This window comes from Amborella trichopoda, chromosome 2 (assembly GCF_054954075.1).
Source record: "Amborella trichopoda isolate Santa Cruz 75 chromosome 2, AtrichopodaSantaCruz75HAP2 v2.0, whole genome shotgun sequence".
NCBI classification, from domain to species: Eukaryota; Viridiplantae; Streptophyta; class Magnoliopsida; order Amborellales; family Amborellaceae; genus Amborella; species Amborella trichopoda.
Genome location: NC_142337.1, coordinates 64,653,081 through 64,672,646, shown reverse-complemented (window position 1 = coordinate 64,672,646; position 19,566 = coordinate 64,653,081). Strand labels below are relative to the sequence as shown.

The 19,566-nt window shown below is 35.8% G+C and overlaps 1 protein-coding gene across 1 annotated transcript; it reads right to left on the bottom strand.

Annotated features, from left to right (window-relative positions):
* Window positions 1-271: 271 nt before the first annotated feature.
* LOC18430335 (ABC transporter C family member 14) lies at window positions 272-18,559 on the bottom strand. The gene is made up of 13 exons (XM_006840493.4): window positions 18,440-18,559; window positions 10,809-12,488; window positions 9,638-10,262; window positions 8,923-9,243; window positions 8,255-8,341; window positions 6,807-7,493; window positions 4,300-4,464; window positions 3,011-3,305; window positions 2,593-2,807; window positions 2,020-2,325; window positions 1,796-1,859; window positions 926-1,165; window positions 272-794 (listed from the first exon to the last, which is right to left on the bottom strand). Exons 2-13 carry the CDS (start codon window positions 12,269-12,271, stop codon window positions 694-696), a joined length of 4,569 nt encoding a protein of 1,522 aa, XP_006840556.1. The 5' UTR covers window positions 12,272-12,488; window positions 18,440-18,559; the 3' UTR covers window positions 272-693.
* Between the last annotated feature and the right edge of the window lie 1,007 nt (window positions 18,560-19,566).

Sequence of the window (19,566 nt, the reverse complement as noted above, 5' to 3'; positions counted from 1 at the left end):
AAGACGTCTGCTCTGATATCATATAGAATTTGAAATAAAAGAAATAAAGACGAAAGAGAGGGAAGAAGAATCAACAAGACACATACTATTAGCTTCGGCAATAGTGCCTCAGTCCACAAAGGGTAACCCAGTATCTCATTTATAGGGATTACTCTGGTTTACCAGATATTTACATAGTATCTCTAAAGACGTCTGCTCTGATACCATATAGAATTTGCAATAAAAAAAATAAACACGAAAGAGAGAAGAAGAATCAACAAGACACATACTATGAGCATAGGGATTACTCTGATTTACAAGATATTTACATACATCTCTAAAGACATCTGTTCTGATACCATATAAAATTTGCAATAAAAGAAATACAGACGAAAGAGAGAGAAGAATAATCAACAAGGCACATACTATAAGCTTCGGCAATAGTACCTAAGTCCACAGAGGGTAAACCAGTATCTCATTCATAGAGATTACTCTCTCTGGTTTACCAGATATTTGCATAGTTACAATTCTTTTTTTGTAATATCTTTTAATATACAAGAAAGAAAACTCAATATCTAGTTTCTATAACTAAAATCAATATCTGGTTTTTATAACTGTCAACCGATTTCATTGAAATTCATGTCAAAACTTGAGGTTGGAAAGAGGTTGAACCAACTTGCACCATAACCAATACCATATGGTAATACGAACTGTCTATAGATTGGATGAACGGTTTGCATACTCTTGAACCAGTGCTGCAAATAGCGAGCGTCGTTCTAACAGGTGAGATGGCTTATCAAATTCCTTGGCCAAACCTACACAAGACCAACAAAGAATATAAACATTAGTCATGAATACGAGCATAGACAGGCATACCCATATTTGGTAATACATGTTTGGGACAAACAAATTACTAAGCATGAGAGAGAGAGAGAGAGAGTGTTACCCGCATCAATAACTAAGACCCTATTGCAGTCCATGACAGTGGGTATTCTATGAGCAATGCTGATGATGGTACACTTTGCGAAATCTTCTCTAATAATTCTTTGAATGATCCCATCTGTTTGTGAGTCGACAGAAGCAGTTGCCTCATCAAGAAACAGAATTCGGCTTTTCTTTAGCATGACACGCCCTAAACAAAGAAGTTGCCTCTGTCCCACGCTCCAATTTTCACCACTATCAACCACTACATAGCCATAAACACAGAATTAGCCAATAGTGTTCCAAAACAAGAAAAAGAAGCATATGAAAGTGATGCGACATTTGGAATGAAGAAATGTTCTAGGATAAAATAAAATGTGCATTATGAGGATTATGGTTCTCTATGATAGTAAAATAATGTGAAAAACAAAAGAAGGGCTTAAGAGAAGATTCTGGGACAGCATATTTGGCTACAGGATGACTATAATTCCGTCAAGTATATAATACACCAACAGTGTTATACGGTTAATGTTCTTTGATTAAAATACAGGATGGCTAACACAGGTCTTTGAATGACATGATGCTGTACACATGAAATAAATGAGCACTTCTTTTTTATTTGCATGTTAACTTGGGAGCTTGGTAGGAGGAGAACCCTAGATGTCATAATGTGGCACCCCTCCTCCCTGTCCTCCCAGGCCTAGAGGCCAGTCCTATGAAATAATGGGTACTTAAAGATAAAAGTGAAATGCCTGGAAGAAAAGGAAAATAAAGACTGCATAGAATCTCTTCATTGAAGTTAATTAAAGTTGACTATAGATAAAGGCAAAACTTTTTATCATTGAGAAAGAATCAAATGAATAATTTATTTGGCAGATTCAGATTTCAAGATTACCAGAAGTGTCAAGTTTATCGGGTTTTGCAGCAACGACCTCTTTCAGTTGGCATCTCTCCAAGCTCTGAAAAGCAAAGCAACGCAAATTAGAATTTGCATTTGCAAGATAAGGACGGACACACGCACACACAACACACAAAACAAACGCACATGCACAGGCACAGGCACATTCAAAGGCACACGCACACACAGATACACACACACACACAACAAAGAATCCATACCTTCCAAATTTCCTCATCAGTATAACACCCTATGGGGTCGATGTTGCTTCTCACAGTGCCCTCGAACAGGACTGGCTCTTGAGGTATGATTCCGAATTGAGTGCGAAGATCATGGAGGCCCAGTGTGCTTATATCAACATTGTCGACTACAATCTTACCTCCTGATGGCTCCACAATCCTAAATAACACCTGGATCAATGTGGATTTCCCACTCCCAGTCCGCCCAACCACACCAATCTTCTCTCCTCCATTGATACTAAGACTGATACCTTTCAAAACCAATGGTGTGCTTGGCCGATACCGAACCTAAGATGTACATAGAAGTCACAAAACCATAAAGTTGGATTATTTTAGCGAATTTCTTACCAACATAATGCTGGCTTCTTCGCATACATATGGTAGTTATAACAACAGAAACGGTAATTAATTTTTGCCCTATGTTTAAGATATTGAACATAGGTACTCATTCAATGGGTACTTCTTTTACTTAATTTTACTGATGAGGGAACTTAAAGTAGTATCAGTTAAGTAATGATTCTAATATTTGGAAAAGTGAGTGATTTTTAGGGGTACCTGCAAGTCTATGATATCCATATTTCCATGTATGGGCCATTGCGGTGATGGAAGAGAGTCCTTTATTTTCCAGGGTGCCTCAGACTCTATGTTGCTGTATTGCTTTATCCTCTCCACTGATACCATTCTGTTCTCGAGAAAGCAGCTCACCCATATTGTCCAGAATAGTGCAGTATTTAGAGAGAGACCATATGACAGAGAGAGCCCCACATACTCTGCATGATCCGGCCAGGAAACAAGGAAAGCTCAGATACAATGAAAAACTAAACAGAGTTCTCTCTCTCTCTCTCTCTCTCTCTCTCTCTCTCTCTCTCTCTCTGCGCACGCGCATGCAAGGTGTTCTCTTAACCCATTACATTAAAATGAAAAATATGAATTTCCAAATAAACTTAAGCATAAATAATGCATGTACTTGTACCTGGTTTGATAACATTGGAAGGAAGCAAGACCATGACGAGTGCAGAGAAGCAGAAGATGAAGCTTCCGATCATCTCAAGGCGTGATCCGAGCCATTCATTCGACGCATTGTTGTGAAAATCCATACGTAAGTTAGCATTAACACGATCATAATTAATGCGCACAAATTCAGCTTCCTTCTTAAAGCATCGGATTGTCACAAACCCAGCCACACTCTCAGAAAAGTGGTGAATGACTGGCGCCTTCGTTATGGAGTCAAGCCGAGTAAGCTCTCGTGAGGTGGCTAGATAATAGCCCTGAAAATAATTTTCATACACCAAATAAATGAGAGAAATAAAAAACTATGAACAATTAATGATCCAAGATTTTGTATATTGGCCCCCTTTACCAAATTTTTCCCATGATTCCTTCAAATATTCAAAAACATAAATTATGCTTAAACATACAAATGTTTAAAGAGAAACATAAGTCAGAAGTTTATGCAAAGTTAAAATTCCTAAAAATTACCAATTTATAAAAAATAAGTAGAACTAAATTAGGAAGAAAACATAGTGGGTAATATTAGTTTATCTTTTGTTTGATATTTACTTCTAAAAATTTTCGTTTTTTAAGTTTTCCATCTTATCTTCCACCTAGATTTTCACATTTTCTAAAACTCTCCCTAGAAACCAAGCCATGAAAATATCACAAGAAAATATCACAAAATTTACCACTATGGCACTGCCAACGTATTCTAGAAGATTAGTATTATCAGAATCATACTGAAGGGGCTTGTCCAACAGGTTAGACCATGAATCAAACTCCAAAATGGTTCGATTCAATAAGCAACTGAATCTTCAGAGAAATCGGATTTTTAACATAATTTATGAAAATTTTCGATATATTTTATGTTTTTATCAGTTTTTCGTTGGTTCAAATGGTTTGACCGGTGGAATCCCTAATTGAACCACAGATCGAACAATAATCGATTTCGGCAACCGGTCTCATTCTTATAACACTGTAATAATGGTACTAGTATAGGCCTAGGGCTGGTCAACGCCATTTCTATTTCCCAAGAAAGAAATAATAAAAAAAAAGACCAAGAGCAAAACTCCGTTTACTCGACAATGTATCGAACCAATTATTATTTTTGTATTTTTTAAATTAAAAATTAATGGTTTTCTATCTCTTGAAGCAGACACCCAAAGTTTTCAGAATCCTAAATTCGCTTCACTAAAAATCATGAATTCAAGGAATTGCAAAATTCGAAAGGACAGAGGAAACGATAGTGGTTTAGATTTTAGTTCTTACCCTGCACCAGATGTTTAACCAAGCTAATGGAAGTATGACAAAAATCGTTGGCCATGCGACCTGGCATGTAACTACTATGATGCTCAAAACTCCCAACAATGTACTAAGCGCCATCCCAAAGAAGAATGGTAGAAAGAGGTCCACATTTGTTTGATCAGTAGAAGCCTACAGAACAAAGAAAACAAAGACAGCAACAATTATAGTAAGGATAAAAATCAGGGTCCAATCAAGATCCTTATAAAATGAGGGCATAATCAAATGTAAGTCAATTCCATGGAAGTCAAACATGCTTTCTTATCCTTCTACAGATAGCAGTAGTTCTTTTCAAACTTATTGCCAAAATTCAATTGAAATTTGCTAGTTCAAATTTTGTGATCTTTGTCTTTCAAATTCTGTGATCTTTGTCTTTTTATCTCAATTCCTGCTCTTTCAAGTTAATGACAAAATTATTCAAAGAATAAGGACTTCATCGTACCAAAAAATTCAAAAATCTAAAACTTTCTCAGCCTATTTGTCAAACCATGCTTTATTATGATTTCATATAAAACGTAGGGATATAATTATGTTTGTCTAATAAAATCAGTAAACAAAATTTTCTAGAAATTTACGCTCATATCCCCTAAATATCTGTTATTATAAAATTCCCCTCAATTTTTTTATACTTTTATGACCTTTTTTTTATTTTTTCCCAAAATTTCTTGTATTTTAATTTCAAACTTCTTGTATTTTAATTTCGAACCTTGAAGGTCAGAAGTTCTGCAACTCCAGAGAGCACTTCGGACTTCCATTCACTTCGGAGCTTCAAGGACTGAAGTCCAATTACTTTGGACTATGAAGGTTCAAAGAAGTTGGACCTCACCATAGACTTGAAGGTCAAAAGTCAACTCTCAAGTTAACTTTAGATCTTCAGGTCCAAACCGATGTCACAGTAAAAAAAAAATTCTTTTAGACTCTGGCCTGAAGTTGTTACCACTTCGAACCTCGAAGGTTTAAAGTGGGGGCATTTTGGGAAAAAATTTTAAAAATGTATGAATGCAAAAAAAAGGTGGAGGGAATTTTTTAATAATTTTCTTAAATTTTCTTATGGACACCACACCATATGCAGCTCATGATGGTACATGAAAGTATGATATATTCTCCATGCCTTTTAAATAATATATCATACTTTCATGTACCAAAGTTTGTAAAAACCATCGATCTGAATCGCCTGATCCGGATCGAAAATTGCCCTACCCATTCCAGATTCCATAATATATTGGGATCTGCCCAAGCCCCCTTAGAACCAGCTGGTTCGAGCCAGTCCGTACCGATTCTCTGACAGATTCAGTTTAAAATTTGAATTTTTATTTTGTATTTTAAGAGCCGACATGAGGCTGAGGCCCACGCCCTTCTAATACAACGTTTTTAATTCTTTCATAAAATTAATAAAGGGGCCCACATTTTACTCGTCAAAGTGAGAGACCACTTCTAACTTTTAGGCAAGGCAGCCCCACTTTTTTCTTTGTGGGAGCCACATTTACAATTGTCTTTTCCTACCCCTAATCTATAGGTGTGTGCTCACGTTCACTCAACAAATGTTGATTTCAAGTAAATGAAATTGCGCTTAATAAGAAAATCAAGCCACTCAAGCCATGTCTATTAATGAAATTGAGCCTAATAAGATAATCGAGCGACCACATTCACTCAAACCATTGGAATCAAAGCATACCAAAACAAAATTGAGCCCAATATGAAGCTTGCAGTGGTGATGGAAAATCAAAAACACAGATTTAGAAAAATAAAAACAAGAGGAAAGTTACCAATATACTCTAGAATAAGAAAATATCAAGTTAAAATGAAGAAAAATAAAATTTAGAAATAATTGACAAAGCAATATAGCAAAGGAGGAAGTCCCACAAAAAAAATATGGAAAATATAAGAAAAAAGTACTTTGATCCTTAGATCTATGTAACTTCATTGCAATAAAAAAACAAATGGAAACAAATAAGTAATCAAATAAATTAATTTTTAGAAAAGGAAAAAAATAAGAAATGAGGAGGCAAGATCCTCCATTTTGAGTTAGAGAGATCCATATTTATTGTAATGAATTGCATTTTAGATTGCATTTTGACTATGAAATGGATTTAGTGGTTAACAAATCCTCAGGTATGAAACAAGTTCTCAGTATTTATTTATTTTAAATAAAATAGTAAAAATCTACAACCCAAAATTTCTTTGAAAACATAAGAAACTAGATTTTTAAGAAGTTTTAGTGATTTTTTCAAAACTTCCCACCGATCCGGCCAATTCTCCGATACATATCACCGATCCACCGAACTAACACAGTTTTTTATTGGCTAATTTGGGTCACCGATCCGTTTTTTTTAAACCTTGTTGATAATTATGTTTTGATCCTTTAAATCAATGTCACTTTCATAATTTATAATTTATAACTTTTTTTTGTGGGTAGAAGGGGGAGGGGGGGATTTAGTTGTAGTGGTTTTGAAACATACAAAAACCGTTCTTACCCGGCTAAGGATCCGGCCTGATGGGGTTGTGTCAAAGAAGGACATAGGGGCATGCAGTATGCTATTGAGTATCTGGTTGAAGAAGATCTGTGCAGTCTTGAGAAATATGGCAGCTAAACCAAAAATCCTAAGCGCCATGAACACAAATGCAACCATAGCAAGCCCAATGTACACCCCAATAAAAATTTTGGCATTGAATGAACTTGAACCAGTCCCTGATGTCTCAAATGCAAGCCAGTAGTCACCACCCATCATTGCCAATTGATACAAAATTTGGCAGGCAACCAAAAACAATGGCCCCCACCACCCATAGGCCTCAGTTAGATAAAGCTTGTACACATTCCAGCTAACATGTCCAGTCTCTCTTTGCTCTTCCTCTATGAGCTTGGCGGTTCGGTTATTTGACTTCTTTTCCTCATGAGTCTCTCCATTCATTGATTCATTCTCATGAGCTTCTCCATTCACTGACCCGTTCTCCAAAACCTTTGGTTTAGTGTTTGGGCTCTTTGGAGAGGGTGTTTCTCTTGGAGAAGGGTGAGGAGAGTTGGGAGGATTATGTGAAGATGAGCTTGACTCTACGAGCTCCATGGCTGTGTCATGGGCAGCAACTAAGGCTTGGAAGTCGGTTCCGGACTGGAGAAGCTCATCATACTTCCCTGATTGCATGATCCTACCATCACGCATGACCTGTTTGTCAAATGTAAGGAATGTCAAAGTGGAAATTTGTCAGAAAAGTATGGTATGATCTATATGCCATGATAACAGGATGGTCATAAGGTTAATCACTGTCCAATAAATGGTCAGACACTGCAGGAGACGGGCTTCGATCCCAACAAACATTTCATTAATTCATTTGCTTATTCCATTTTCCTTCCATTGCCACTCAACACATAGTTTGGAGGGTGATGATGCCCATGACAAAAATGATGATAATGGGTAAAAGTTTCCGGTATGACACAAATGATGAAAAGCATCAAAGTATTTTTCCCTTGTGACAAAATGATGATATGAACCTACTCAAATTTTTTCCTCCATTGTAATGTTATCCTGCACAGTAGGTTACGTTTGCAGGCACAAAATTAATGGGACACAGTGATAAAGTGTGATCAGGTTAGCACTATGCATCATCATCATCTAAGCCTTATCCTAACCATTTGGGATCAGCTACATGAATCATATTCTGCCATTCTACTCATAGCTTCAGGATCCATGACAAGATTTGGTGTAGGTTTATGTTGGCTGCCCTACTTAACATAGCCTTCCACCTATACCCGGGCTTGGGACAGGCAGGACCGGCTTGGGGCCAGACAAGGCAGAGTTATGTAAGGTCAGCACCATGCATAATTAATGAAAATGTTCCCTTTCTGAAAGTAATTAAACATGGGAGGAATTTATAGACATATAATTTTTTTTTAGAGAGGGATAATAAGAGAAGAATTTATAGTTACCATAATGAGATCGGCACCATGTAGGAAGTCAACTTGATGAGTGACCAGTAAGATTGTCTTCTCTTTGAGAATCCCTCGTACACATTCCTACAAAAAAATGATCAAAAAAATGGTTAAGATTATGTTGGAGAAAAAAGTAATAGCTTAACGAAGTAGCCAAAGATGTGCAACAGTTAAATGAAGGTGCTCGAAACTCCCGAATCTTTCTTTGTAGCCCTAATTGTCCCATTCCATTTTCATAATGGTTGTCCATGACTTGTCTTTTGTTGTCTAGATTGGAAAGCTATTTGAAAGGCATAAGCTTATATAAGGTGTCAACGTTATATTATAGAAGTAGGGTGTGCCTCTAAAACCCATTGGAAAATGTCGTTTTGATGCTAGAAAATGCTCCAACTAATCATATCGACCTCCAGATGTATGGATTTGAAAAAAAAGAAGATTTCAAGTCCAAAAATAGTGCATCTTGTAACACATAATTTGGACTGCCAATTTTCATGGTTTTTAAGTGTTTATAGATCTACTTGATCTACGCCATCTTTCTCGGAACTTGGAAGATGTAATTTTGGATATTGGAAAAAGCATTGGTAAAGGTATAAAATATGCAGCAAACAGAAAGGTTTCAAAACGCTATGCAAAGACATCAATGAATAAAATATACGGATACGGACCTTGAAGATCTCAGAACCGGTGTGGGCATCAACTGCACTGAAGATGTCATCAAGGAGGTAGATATCAGAATCATGGTAGACAGCTCTGGCAAGCTGAATTCTCTGCTTTTGGCCTCCACTGAGGTTTATCCCACGCTCACCAATCTCTGTTTGGTCTCCAAATTCCATGCTCTCCAAGTCTTTCTCTAAGCAACAAACCCTTAACACCTCCTTGTACCTCTCAGTATCCTTGGGCAAACCAAATAGTATGTTGTCTTGGATGGTACCATTTTGTATCCATGCAGTTTGGGCCACATATGCAGTGCTACCACTCACTCTTACCTACCCAAAATAAGTACCCTTTAAAATACATATCAACCCTGATTCCAGAAAATTACACAAACATACACTAGTTATCATGTATCTTATGGCCTCTCTAACATGTGATCAACCATTTCATGGTGATTATATCAATTTACTAAAGCATTTTAATAATTTTCATTTTCCTTTCGTGGCTTCTTCCTTTTCCAATTTTCAGCACTATGAACAGCATAAACTAGCATAAAACCAAGCTTGAATATTCACAAGAGAGAAAAAAATAAAACCTAGGTTTTAGTTTTTAGTCAAAATTATGGTAATGCCATGGCAGATTCCTAAATCATCCAAACGAATGTTTGATGATCCAGCCCCATATAAAACAAAAACCACAAAAGAAAAACAAGAAAGAGAAACTTACCTTCCCAGAAAGCTTTGGTGTCTCTCCTAAAATGCAAGACAACAAGGAGGTCTTCCCAGACCCAACAGTCCCCACAATAGCAGCTAAACAACCCCTCTTAATCTCCATATTTATCCCCTTAATCACCCCCTCCTTCACTCCATCATCCCATGAAAACTCTCCATCCTTCACTTCAACAGCTATCTCTTCACCATAAGCCACTCTCTCAACCCCATCTCTCTCTAGTTCCTTACTTATCATATACTTATCCAGCCTTTCCAAAGAAACCATGGCTTGAGAAAGTGATATTAAGGCTTGTGGAAAGTTCCTTATAGGATCTTGCAATATCTTGAAGAAAGAAGTTGCAGTGAAAACTCTTCCAGGGGTGAGTTCTACACCAAAAAGAATGCATGCCCAGAATGTCAAGGCTGAAATCAGAGATGGGGTGGCCCAAAGCACCACAACATTGCCAGAAATTGAGTAGAAGAACTTGCTGACCCAAGAGAATTCAGAATCTCTCAAATCATTTATCCTCTTGGAGAAATGGTTCTCCCATGCTTGAAACTTGATCACCCTCATGTAATTAAGCATCTCATTCACTGCCTTTAACCTGAGGTCCTTCATCTTCATCACACTGAACTGGTACCTGTACTTGTGTTTTGCGTGGGTATACGCATGGTTCGGAAACAGTTGAGTAAGTCGTTCAAAAGAATATGAACTTATTAAGAGTAAAAAAAGTAAAAAAAAGGGGAAGTAAGCAACATATTATAAAGAATGACCACCCTATGACCAATAACTTGAGCTCTGGTTTAGAGCTATGGTGCAACTTGGCTGAATTTAGTTGCTGCAACCCCAATTACAGAGTGAAGTAGTAAATAATAGTTGCTATAAAGCACTATTAGTTTTCTGAGAAATTCAAATGGAAATCATTTTATTTTTTGAAATCTGACTCAAAATTTTGGCAAAACCCTAAAATTTCAGCTATGTTCTCTTCATCCAAAAAAGGAAAAAACAAAAAAGAAAACAAATTTCTACCTTACTTCAGCACAACACCCATAATCTCCAGCCCCCAAACTTCCCAAAAAAGTTTTACACCGATCCAAAACTAATGCAATAAAAAGATCAATCAAAGCAATACATGGAGACAAAAGCATTTTAAAAAATGACCAAAGGAAAAAAAATCATCAGATACCTGTTGTTTCTCTTGGTCCCCATCAGAATAAACACCATGACCACCACCACGCCAAGAAAACCAACTCCAACAGCTGGCCCCAAGAATGCATAAAGGAGTGCCAGTGCGGCCCCTATTTGAAGAGGCATCAGCCATATGTAATGGAGCTGAAGCATCATATCAGAGAGTTGTTGAGCATCAACAGCCATGTAATTCACAATCTGGCCTATTCCATGGTCTTGGCGAGCAGAGCAAGAGAGGCGTAGGCCTTTCTGATAAAGAGAGGTTATGAGAGTGGACCGTATAAGCATTCCCAGCTTTTGGCACTGGAAATTATACTGATGAGAACAAATAACCTCAACAGATTTAGCAACCAACAAGATCAAAACCAATATATAGCCTTCATAGAGAGAGCTTCTCTTCCCCGAAGTGAAATCCACGAAACTTTGGATGAGAACAGGGCCAACATACATTACGCAAAGGCGCAATATGGCTAACACAGCAGTGAAAGAGAGGTTGGGCCAGAAGCATTTGAGTAAAGTAGTCCTAACTGGGTGTTTTGATTCAGTTCCTGGCCAATTCAATACAAATCGCTCACACATGGCCTCTGCCTTATCAGCTGGAGCTAGTGCTGGTACATCTTCAAGCTTTAATGGAGATTTATAGCCCTTCCTTATCAAATCATTCATCCATGTCCATGTAGCTCTAGAAAGAAACCCTGCTGTGTGATAAGGAGTAGTTTGAATGGCCTGAGTGCCCCTACAATGAGCCTCCGATAAAAGAGGTTCTCTTAGTTTTTCTTCTTCTGATTTTTCATTTAAGGTGATTAGGATTATGCCTGTGGAGCCTTTGATGGCTACCAGAAAGAGAAAAGCATTAACTAGGAGAGATATGAAAGTCAATATATCTCCAAGCCATAGTTCAGGACTATGGTCCAGGTTTTTGCTGCTGAATCTGATGATTCCAGAGATTGAGAGCAAAATAGACAGCAAAAAGCTCAAGCCCCACCAAAGCCGTATCAAAAGAGGATGAACAGTTGCCCTGAACCTCTTCTCATGAGCTATAACAATCGAAAACACTAGATAAGAGATCGAAAGGAACAAGCAGAGAGCTCCCTGCTTAAATTTCCATGAATTGTCAATGTTTTTTGAGGAAAAAAGCGAGATAGAGAAAACCAAATAAACAAGGCCAAGCAAGAAAGTTAAACCCAAGCTCAGTTTGAATACAAAACTGGTCTTTGTATTGGTGCTTTCAGCTTTAATGGTGGAAGGTGGCAAACGGGTTCTTCTTGAAAAGAGCCTTTTAAGAGCAAAACCGAAAACGGTTATTAGGAAAATGAGATTTACGGAGGAGACTAGAGAGAATTGTGGGCATGGAGAGAGAAAAATGAATCTTAACCAGTAGAGAGTAGCCAAAAGGCTTGAGGAAGGTGGGGTCTCTGAATAAAAAGGACTGGAACAAGATGAAGAACTGATCCAAGACATGACTAATAAATGTGTGCCTATGTAGTATTGCAAGTTCTATGAATCATCTGAATTTTTCAGTCTCTTTTCATTTCTCTCCCTTGAGTAGAACATCAAAGACCTTATCAAGTCTTCCAAAGGTGTTCTCTGTTTCTTTCTTCCACTGGGTTTCTTTGTCTCTCAATTGAATGTTGTTGAAATTTCACATGGTTTCCCTGAGAGAGGCCTTATTATTATGCTGTAACCATGAAAATACAAGAAGGAATCAGATATAGAGATTAGAGAAATAATTCATAGTGAAAATTATAGGTATAAAAGGATAGGAGATGAATAATCTAATAAAATGTAAACTAAGGACAACTTGTTAAGTTTCAGAATCATTAAGACCGGTCTTCTCTGAAATAACTAACGGCCCAATGTTTGGTTTATCGCCATTATGCCTCATAACGCATCAAGGTAACAACAATGATTTAAAACATAGACCGGTAGTTCGACCTTCTACAGTGCAGCTCTAGATTGGTTAAATCTAGGGGGGGCAAAGGATTGGGTCAGGTCCGTGTCCAACCAGACCCGGATTTGGACCCGGATCTGGACCCGGAACCGGAACAAAACGAAAATTTAAAAATAAATATATTTAAATGTTATGTTAAATATATATGTATTATTTAAATATTATTACTAAAAATATATAATTATATTTATTTAAATATTATTGGTATAATAACACTATTCAGGTCCTGGAATCGTCCACTTGGATGCATAACCAAAACAAAATAGTGTTCAGGGATAATATTTGGACCCGGACCTAAACCACAGGGTCCAATTCTTGGACCCAAACCTAGGTCGGGTCCCGAGTTGGGTCGAGGTCCATTGCAACCCCTAAATCCACAATTCGGATCAGTTATGCAGCCAGAAATTTTAAAAAATAGAAAATGTGGGAGAACCAAAAAACCCCATTGAAAGCATCTTCCCCGTGTTCATACAATGACTTAAATCGTCGAGCAAACATATTATAGAAAGGGGAAAATGCACTTTAGAGAAGGTTAATTGTTTATGCAAACAACACTGCAAACCATTTAACTTCGTCCATTTAACTTCGTCCAGCTAATGTAGATCGCTCCGTCCCCCTATGAACGGTGTAGATGTAGGGGCCCCTCTACAACCCATGTACTTCAGAGAATAGGATTGATCATTGATTTTGGTAGGGACTCCCCTCAATGACTCGCAAATCCAATTCGAATCGGGGATTTTTAAAACCTTTTGCAAGACGAAAGATGTAGTCTAATTGAGGACTGGTGAGGAAATTACTTTTCAAATTTTAAACATTAAAATAAAAAATAACTTAAAAAAATTTACTTACAAACTTTTTTAAAAAGATTATATTATAAAATAAAATAATGGCTAGTTTTAAGGGCAGTTGTCGAGTGGACATAATTCTTTTTATATAAAATAACTAGAATTTTCAAACAAGGTCTCCCAATAATTCTAGAAAGAAAAAGACCAAAAGTAAGAGTTGATCGTAAGCTAAAGACCTGCCAGCTTTTCTCAAGATCCACTAAATTTTTCCAGTACTATTTTTAAGATGAAAAATGATATTAAAACCCTCACTCACCCATGTGTACAGGATTTTAAAGAATAACCATTAAATTTGATAAAAATCTATAAAAAAAATCATATCACACATCCATAAAATAATTTTTTTAAAAAATCGTGCGGACTTTAATGATATTTTAAAATCCAACCCACATAAATAAGAGAGGGTCCTATAAGATCATTACTCCTTTAATATCCATAAAATTATTTTCGGATACTACTCTCTTGTTTAGTAGCGTAGGGTGCCATCTACCTTATACAATCTCCGTATTTTGGGGTAAGCCATGTGCCATACAAAATTTAGATGGCACTTGGTAGCTAGATATGGTGATGGAATAGTATATAGGTTTCATGCAATTCGACCATAATATTTTTTGCCAAAAGATTATAAGCTTAAGATAAAAACCAAACTGTTGCCCTAAATCGTTAGAACCAATATTTCTGAACCTGGCAATTTCTAATCAAGATTGCCAATCTAGATGCAAAATTGGTCAGGACCAAAGCAAATCAGATCTAGATGCAAAATTGGTATGGATCCAGCTTGATTCCCTCCAAAAACCCACTTTTTATATATATATTTTTAAATTTATCTGATAATTTATTAGATCCACCTAAATCCCCCACCCATAAACTCCTATTTTAAAGTTTTTTATTTTATTTATTTTTAATATTTGTATGGGTGGTTGATTCGGACATATCCAAATAACCAATCTAACGATATAACACAGATCTATGGATGAACGATCCACCCCAGCAATCCGAATTTAAAAACTAATCAAGATTTCTCCATTCATTAAGTTGGATCGATCTATGATACAACTAAGATATTATGCATTTTTATTTCTTCCTTGAATTCTTTCCTTTTTTAGATTGGGCCAGTCCAAATTGGGCCAATCAAATACAATGAAAATAAAAAAAATAAAAATAAAAATAAAAGATTGGGCCAGGCCAGATTGGGCTCGCATAACCCCAGGTCCCGGCTAGCCTCATTCTGTAGTACCCCGGCCCAAACCCTAGTCATTTAGGGTGGGGCATACCAGCGCATTGAATGAGTGCCACGAGGACACACGAGCATTTGGAAATGCGTAAATGGACCAAATACATGCATTTAAGGCATTGTCAAATGGACCTTTTATGACATGCAAAATTTCCCAATAAGCCATTCATGCACATGCACTCTATTTATTTATTTTTTTTATTTTTTTTTTTCGAAAGAGCATGCATCCACATTTAAAGCGTAACAAAAGAAAGATACTTCCTTCCTAATTACTCTTTTAAATATGTCTTTAATAAGATTAGAATTCATATAACTAATCCCAAATAATTAAAAAAAAAATGAATGATGATAATGATGAATTGCACAGTAATTTTCTACTTTTCTTTTTAAATACCAATGATTTAAAAAGCGAATCGAACCCCGAATCGGGCATTGAAAAAATTGGTATAGATCGGTGAATCACGGTCCATATCATCGTTGTATTGTGCAAAAAAAATAGTGAAAAAGCAAAAAAAAAATATATGTAAATCAACCAAAAATCAATCCGAATCGATGAATCGATAATTTTACTGCAACAAAACGGCATTTATAATGTTTGTTTTATTGTAGCAAAGCACCGGTTAGACCCAGATATTGCATAATCAACAGGGGTCACCCACCGATTTCAACCCGCATTTTTTAAATCAGCTAGATACCATTTGGTGGTTAGAAACAAGTCCTCTATCTCTCCCCTGCTTGCAATATGAGTATGAGAGCTTAAACGCTCTCTCTCTCTCTCCAAAACAACTCTCACAAACGCCGGACGGACGTCACCCAAACTGTTCGAGAGCATCTTCCCCACAATTTAACAAGATTTCAGAAAGAGAAATATTATTAGATTTAGAGAGAGATTTCAGCTATGTAGTTTAGAGAGAGAAAGTTTAGGGTTTTCAGATATTTAGAGAGAGAAATTTCAGGTATCTAATCTAGAGAGAGAAAATCTAGGGTTTTCAGCTTTTCCATGGTACTGACTGAGGTGCAGAAATTTCGGGTATCTAATCTAGAGAGAGAAAATCTAGGGTTTTCAGCTTTTCCATGATACTGACTGAGGTGCAGAGCGACGCTGACCCAGGCACAAAGCCCCAAAAGAGTAAAAAGACAAACCCACTCCCCGTCATGAGTTTTTAAAAGTTAAACGTTTAATTTGGAAAACGTTTCATGCGGGCTGGTCCGTATTTTTCCAATATGCGGTCTCAAGGGACAAAGCAAATAGGTTGTCATTTAAAAACAATTGAAACTGCCTATCCCAATGTTTTGTAAATAGAATTGTTAAGTTTAATTTTAAATTTTTATTTATTTATTCACATTCCTGATTTATTACATGTCTTAAAACTTATTTTCAAAAATCCATCTCAAAAATAAATTCTTAAGATGCGACTCATTTCCACATTAACTCGTGGAAACGCATCCCGAGGAAAAAAGATGATAAAACAAACAAAAAGGTGAAATAAAAAAAAGGTGTCGTTTGCATAGAACCCGTGGCTCCAAACAAACAAAGTAATACCCACTTTCAAATAGTATCAAGAAATATAGTTTCAATACTTGTAATTTTTGTGATAGATTTAAAATATATTTTTATCTTTAATTATAAAATTTAAAATTTTAAAAATAACGTAGACCAAACAGATCAGTAAAAGCTTAAAAATATCGAAAATTGACATTAAAAAACGTGTTACAAGATACGCACTGTTTCCAAAACCTAAAATCTATTTTTTCTCATGTCCCTGCATATTAATGTCATGCATATTAATGTCAGAGATAATCCATTTGAAAATATTTGGACATCAAAACAATTTTTTTTAATAAAATTTTTAAATAGGCTCTAATTTGATTGTTTAAAGCCACGGCTCTGCATAAACTTTTTCCTAAATGAAAGGGTATGAGTATGGGTAAAGGTGGTCCACTTAAAAACAATCAAATTTGTACTATTTGGAGTACAAATGTTTTTTTGATAAAATTATTATTTTTTATTTTTAAAATTTATTTATTTTTCATCTCCATGATCTCGATCTCTATATTAGAGATTACATGTTCTTAAAAATTAAATCCAAGAATCCATCTTAAAAATAGATGTTTAAGACGTGACTCATTTCAACGTACACTCGTGCAAACCGTGTCGTAAGGAAAAAGATGATAAAACCAACAAACAAAAAGGTAAAATAAAAAACGGCATGTTATTTTTCTTTTGAGTGCAGTCCTTTTTCCATCCAAAAGTACAAAAATAATCAAAGTTTTTTAAAAAAAAAACAGAGATTTTTTGTACCAAAAATAAATCAAGGTATAAAAATAAATATTCTTGGGGGACAAAATGCTAACCCTTCAAAAGTTCTAGGTCCAGTACAACTTTATTTATTTGTAGAAAAATGGAATTTTAATAAATAAATATTGAAATTTGCTTAATATTTGAGAAATGAAATAAATTCTATAACAAACATCCTGGAATTGATCGGCCAAATGAAATCGTACTCATGAGGAAGCATGATGCCCATTACTCCCTCCGGGGGAACCTTTTTATGAATCCAAAATGGAACCTCTTAAATTGAAAGAAACAAGAAGGATGAGATCAAAGTGTCATAAAACTCTAAATTCAAATTTTTTTGGTTAAATATAGTGCTTTTAGTTAGTTCCCTAATTATCACATCATAAAAATATTTACCAGCAATGAGAAAAAGATAGGAGGACTTAGAGCTCCATTGGAGGTATTGAATTATAAATCAAGATTCATGCAGCGGATCCCAAATAGTTAAAAAAGATTTACAGCGTCATTAAAAATATGGAATAATAAATAAGGATTCATGTAGCCGATCACATATTGTTAAAAAAAAACTGATATTATTTTTTGTGAGAGTGCACAGTTTGCTCCCGTGAGAGCAAAGTACATCCTCTCCTTTCAGGCATATTTTTCAAGCAAAAAATAATGGAAATACAAAAAAAAACTTTGATTATAATGTTTCCAAATCAACATATACAAATACATTTTAAATTTTAGATAAGTAAATTATCGTAAGAAATTATCTCATTCTGTCGCCTACTTCATAAAAAAAAAAAATGAAAATTACAAGTCTCATTTCTTAAAATAATCGACATTCAATAAATCGCGTAAAGTAACTGAATCAAGAAAACATCCGAGAAATGCAGGATTGAAGCACTATTCTCAAATGAAAAACAAAGATAATAATTATATTTAGATCTCAGAAAAACATAAAGCATAGTCAGAGTGAATAAATCATCAGAATTTATCAGAAAAAACAGAAATCTGATAAACCCTTCTAACTATGGCTGGGCTTTCATAAATCACTGGAAATCGAAAAGAAATTAAACAAATAATCAAATCGGCGGAAGTTTCAAGATTTCTCTCATAATAAAAATACAATCAAAATTTTAATCGGAGTTTCATAAACCAGAAACAAAAAGTTACAAAGAAATGGAAGTTGCAGAGTAAATATTCAGTAATATTTAAATAAATTGAGACTCCTGAAACTTAAATAATCCATTTTTGTAAGAGCACAGATTTAAATTCTAAAAAAAGAGGATAAAAATGGAAGTTTAATTCTCATTACCTGGTTTTTTTTAGCAGGAGCAGAGAGAGGAGGTTTTGGGGGAGGGGCAAAACCGTCCAATGAAGTTTGTCTGGGGCAGGCTCTGCGCTGAACCGCGGAACTGAAGATTTATTGTTGCCCAGGAACTGAAACCCCGAGACGTGAATCTATAGGTATCCATTCCAATGAGAAAAAAGCCACTGTTATTCTTGAATATATCGAAAGGGCCCTCATTTATGATGAGTTGTTGACGTCTGGTCAGTAATGAATCATGAGACCGATCGCGGGAGGAGAGACAAAATGAGATCGGCCCTGCTATTGAAGATATTATCGATGGTATGCTTGGCAGAGGTTCGAAGATTGACGCTCCTTTTTTAATTAAATATCGAAAATGTCCTTCGATAGGTGTTGGGAACCGGATCGGATATTTGGATATGGGCTCGGAAGCTATCTGATTTAACCGGTAAATTAGACGATTCAATCTTTCTAACCGAATAAAAACCGGAAAGGTTAAAAAAATATTGTAAGAAAAAAAAGCTAAAAAAGTATAAAAATATATTTTAAAAACTAAACAAAACACATAAAAACTGATAGGTTCCGATCTAACCAAATAATTGCCAATTAAATCTTCCGATTATTCTAACAATGACTTGGATTGATTGGAGGGTCTATGGGATAGAATTTGGAGAGAGAGAGAGAGAGAGAGACGGCTGAGAGCTGCTCTCCATGACCAAGTTGCTCTCTTTCTCTAAAAGGTGGATCATGTTGCTCTCTTTTTCTCTCTAAAAGGTGGACTCCGTTACTTGCTCTCTCTCTACTCCCTCTTCTCGGAAGTTACCAATAATTTGAGACAAAATCTCTCTTTCTCTCTCCTCCCTCTTCTCGGGAGTTACCAATAATTTGAGACAAAATCTCTCTCTCTCTCTCCTCCCTCTTCTCGGAAATTACCAATAATTTGAGACAAACTCTCTCTCTCTCTCCTCCCTCTTCTCGGAAATTACCAATAATTTGAGACAAAATCTCTCTCTCTCTCCTCCCTCTTCTTGGAAGTTACCAATAGTTTGAGCATTAAATTAAATGATTTGATGGTTAGCGTTGTCTATTTTGAACAAATTTTATTGGAAAATGTCAGAATAAGAGGAAAATAA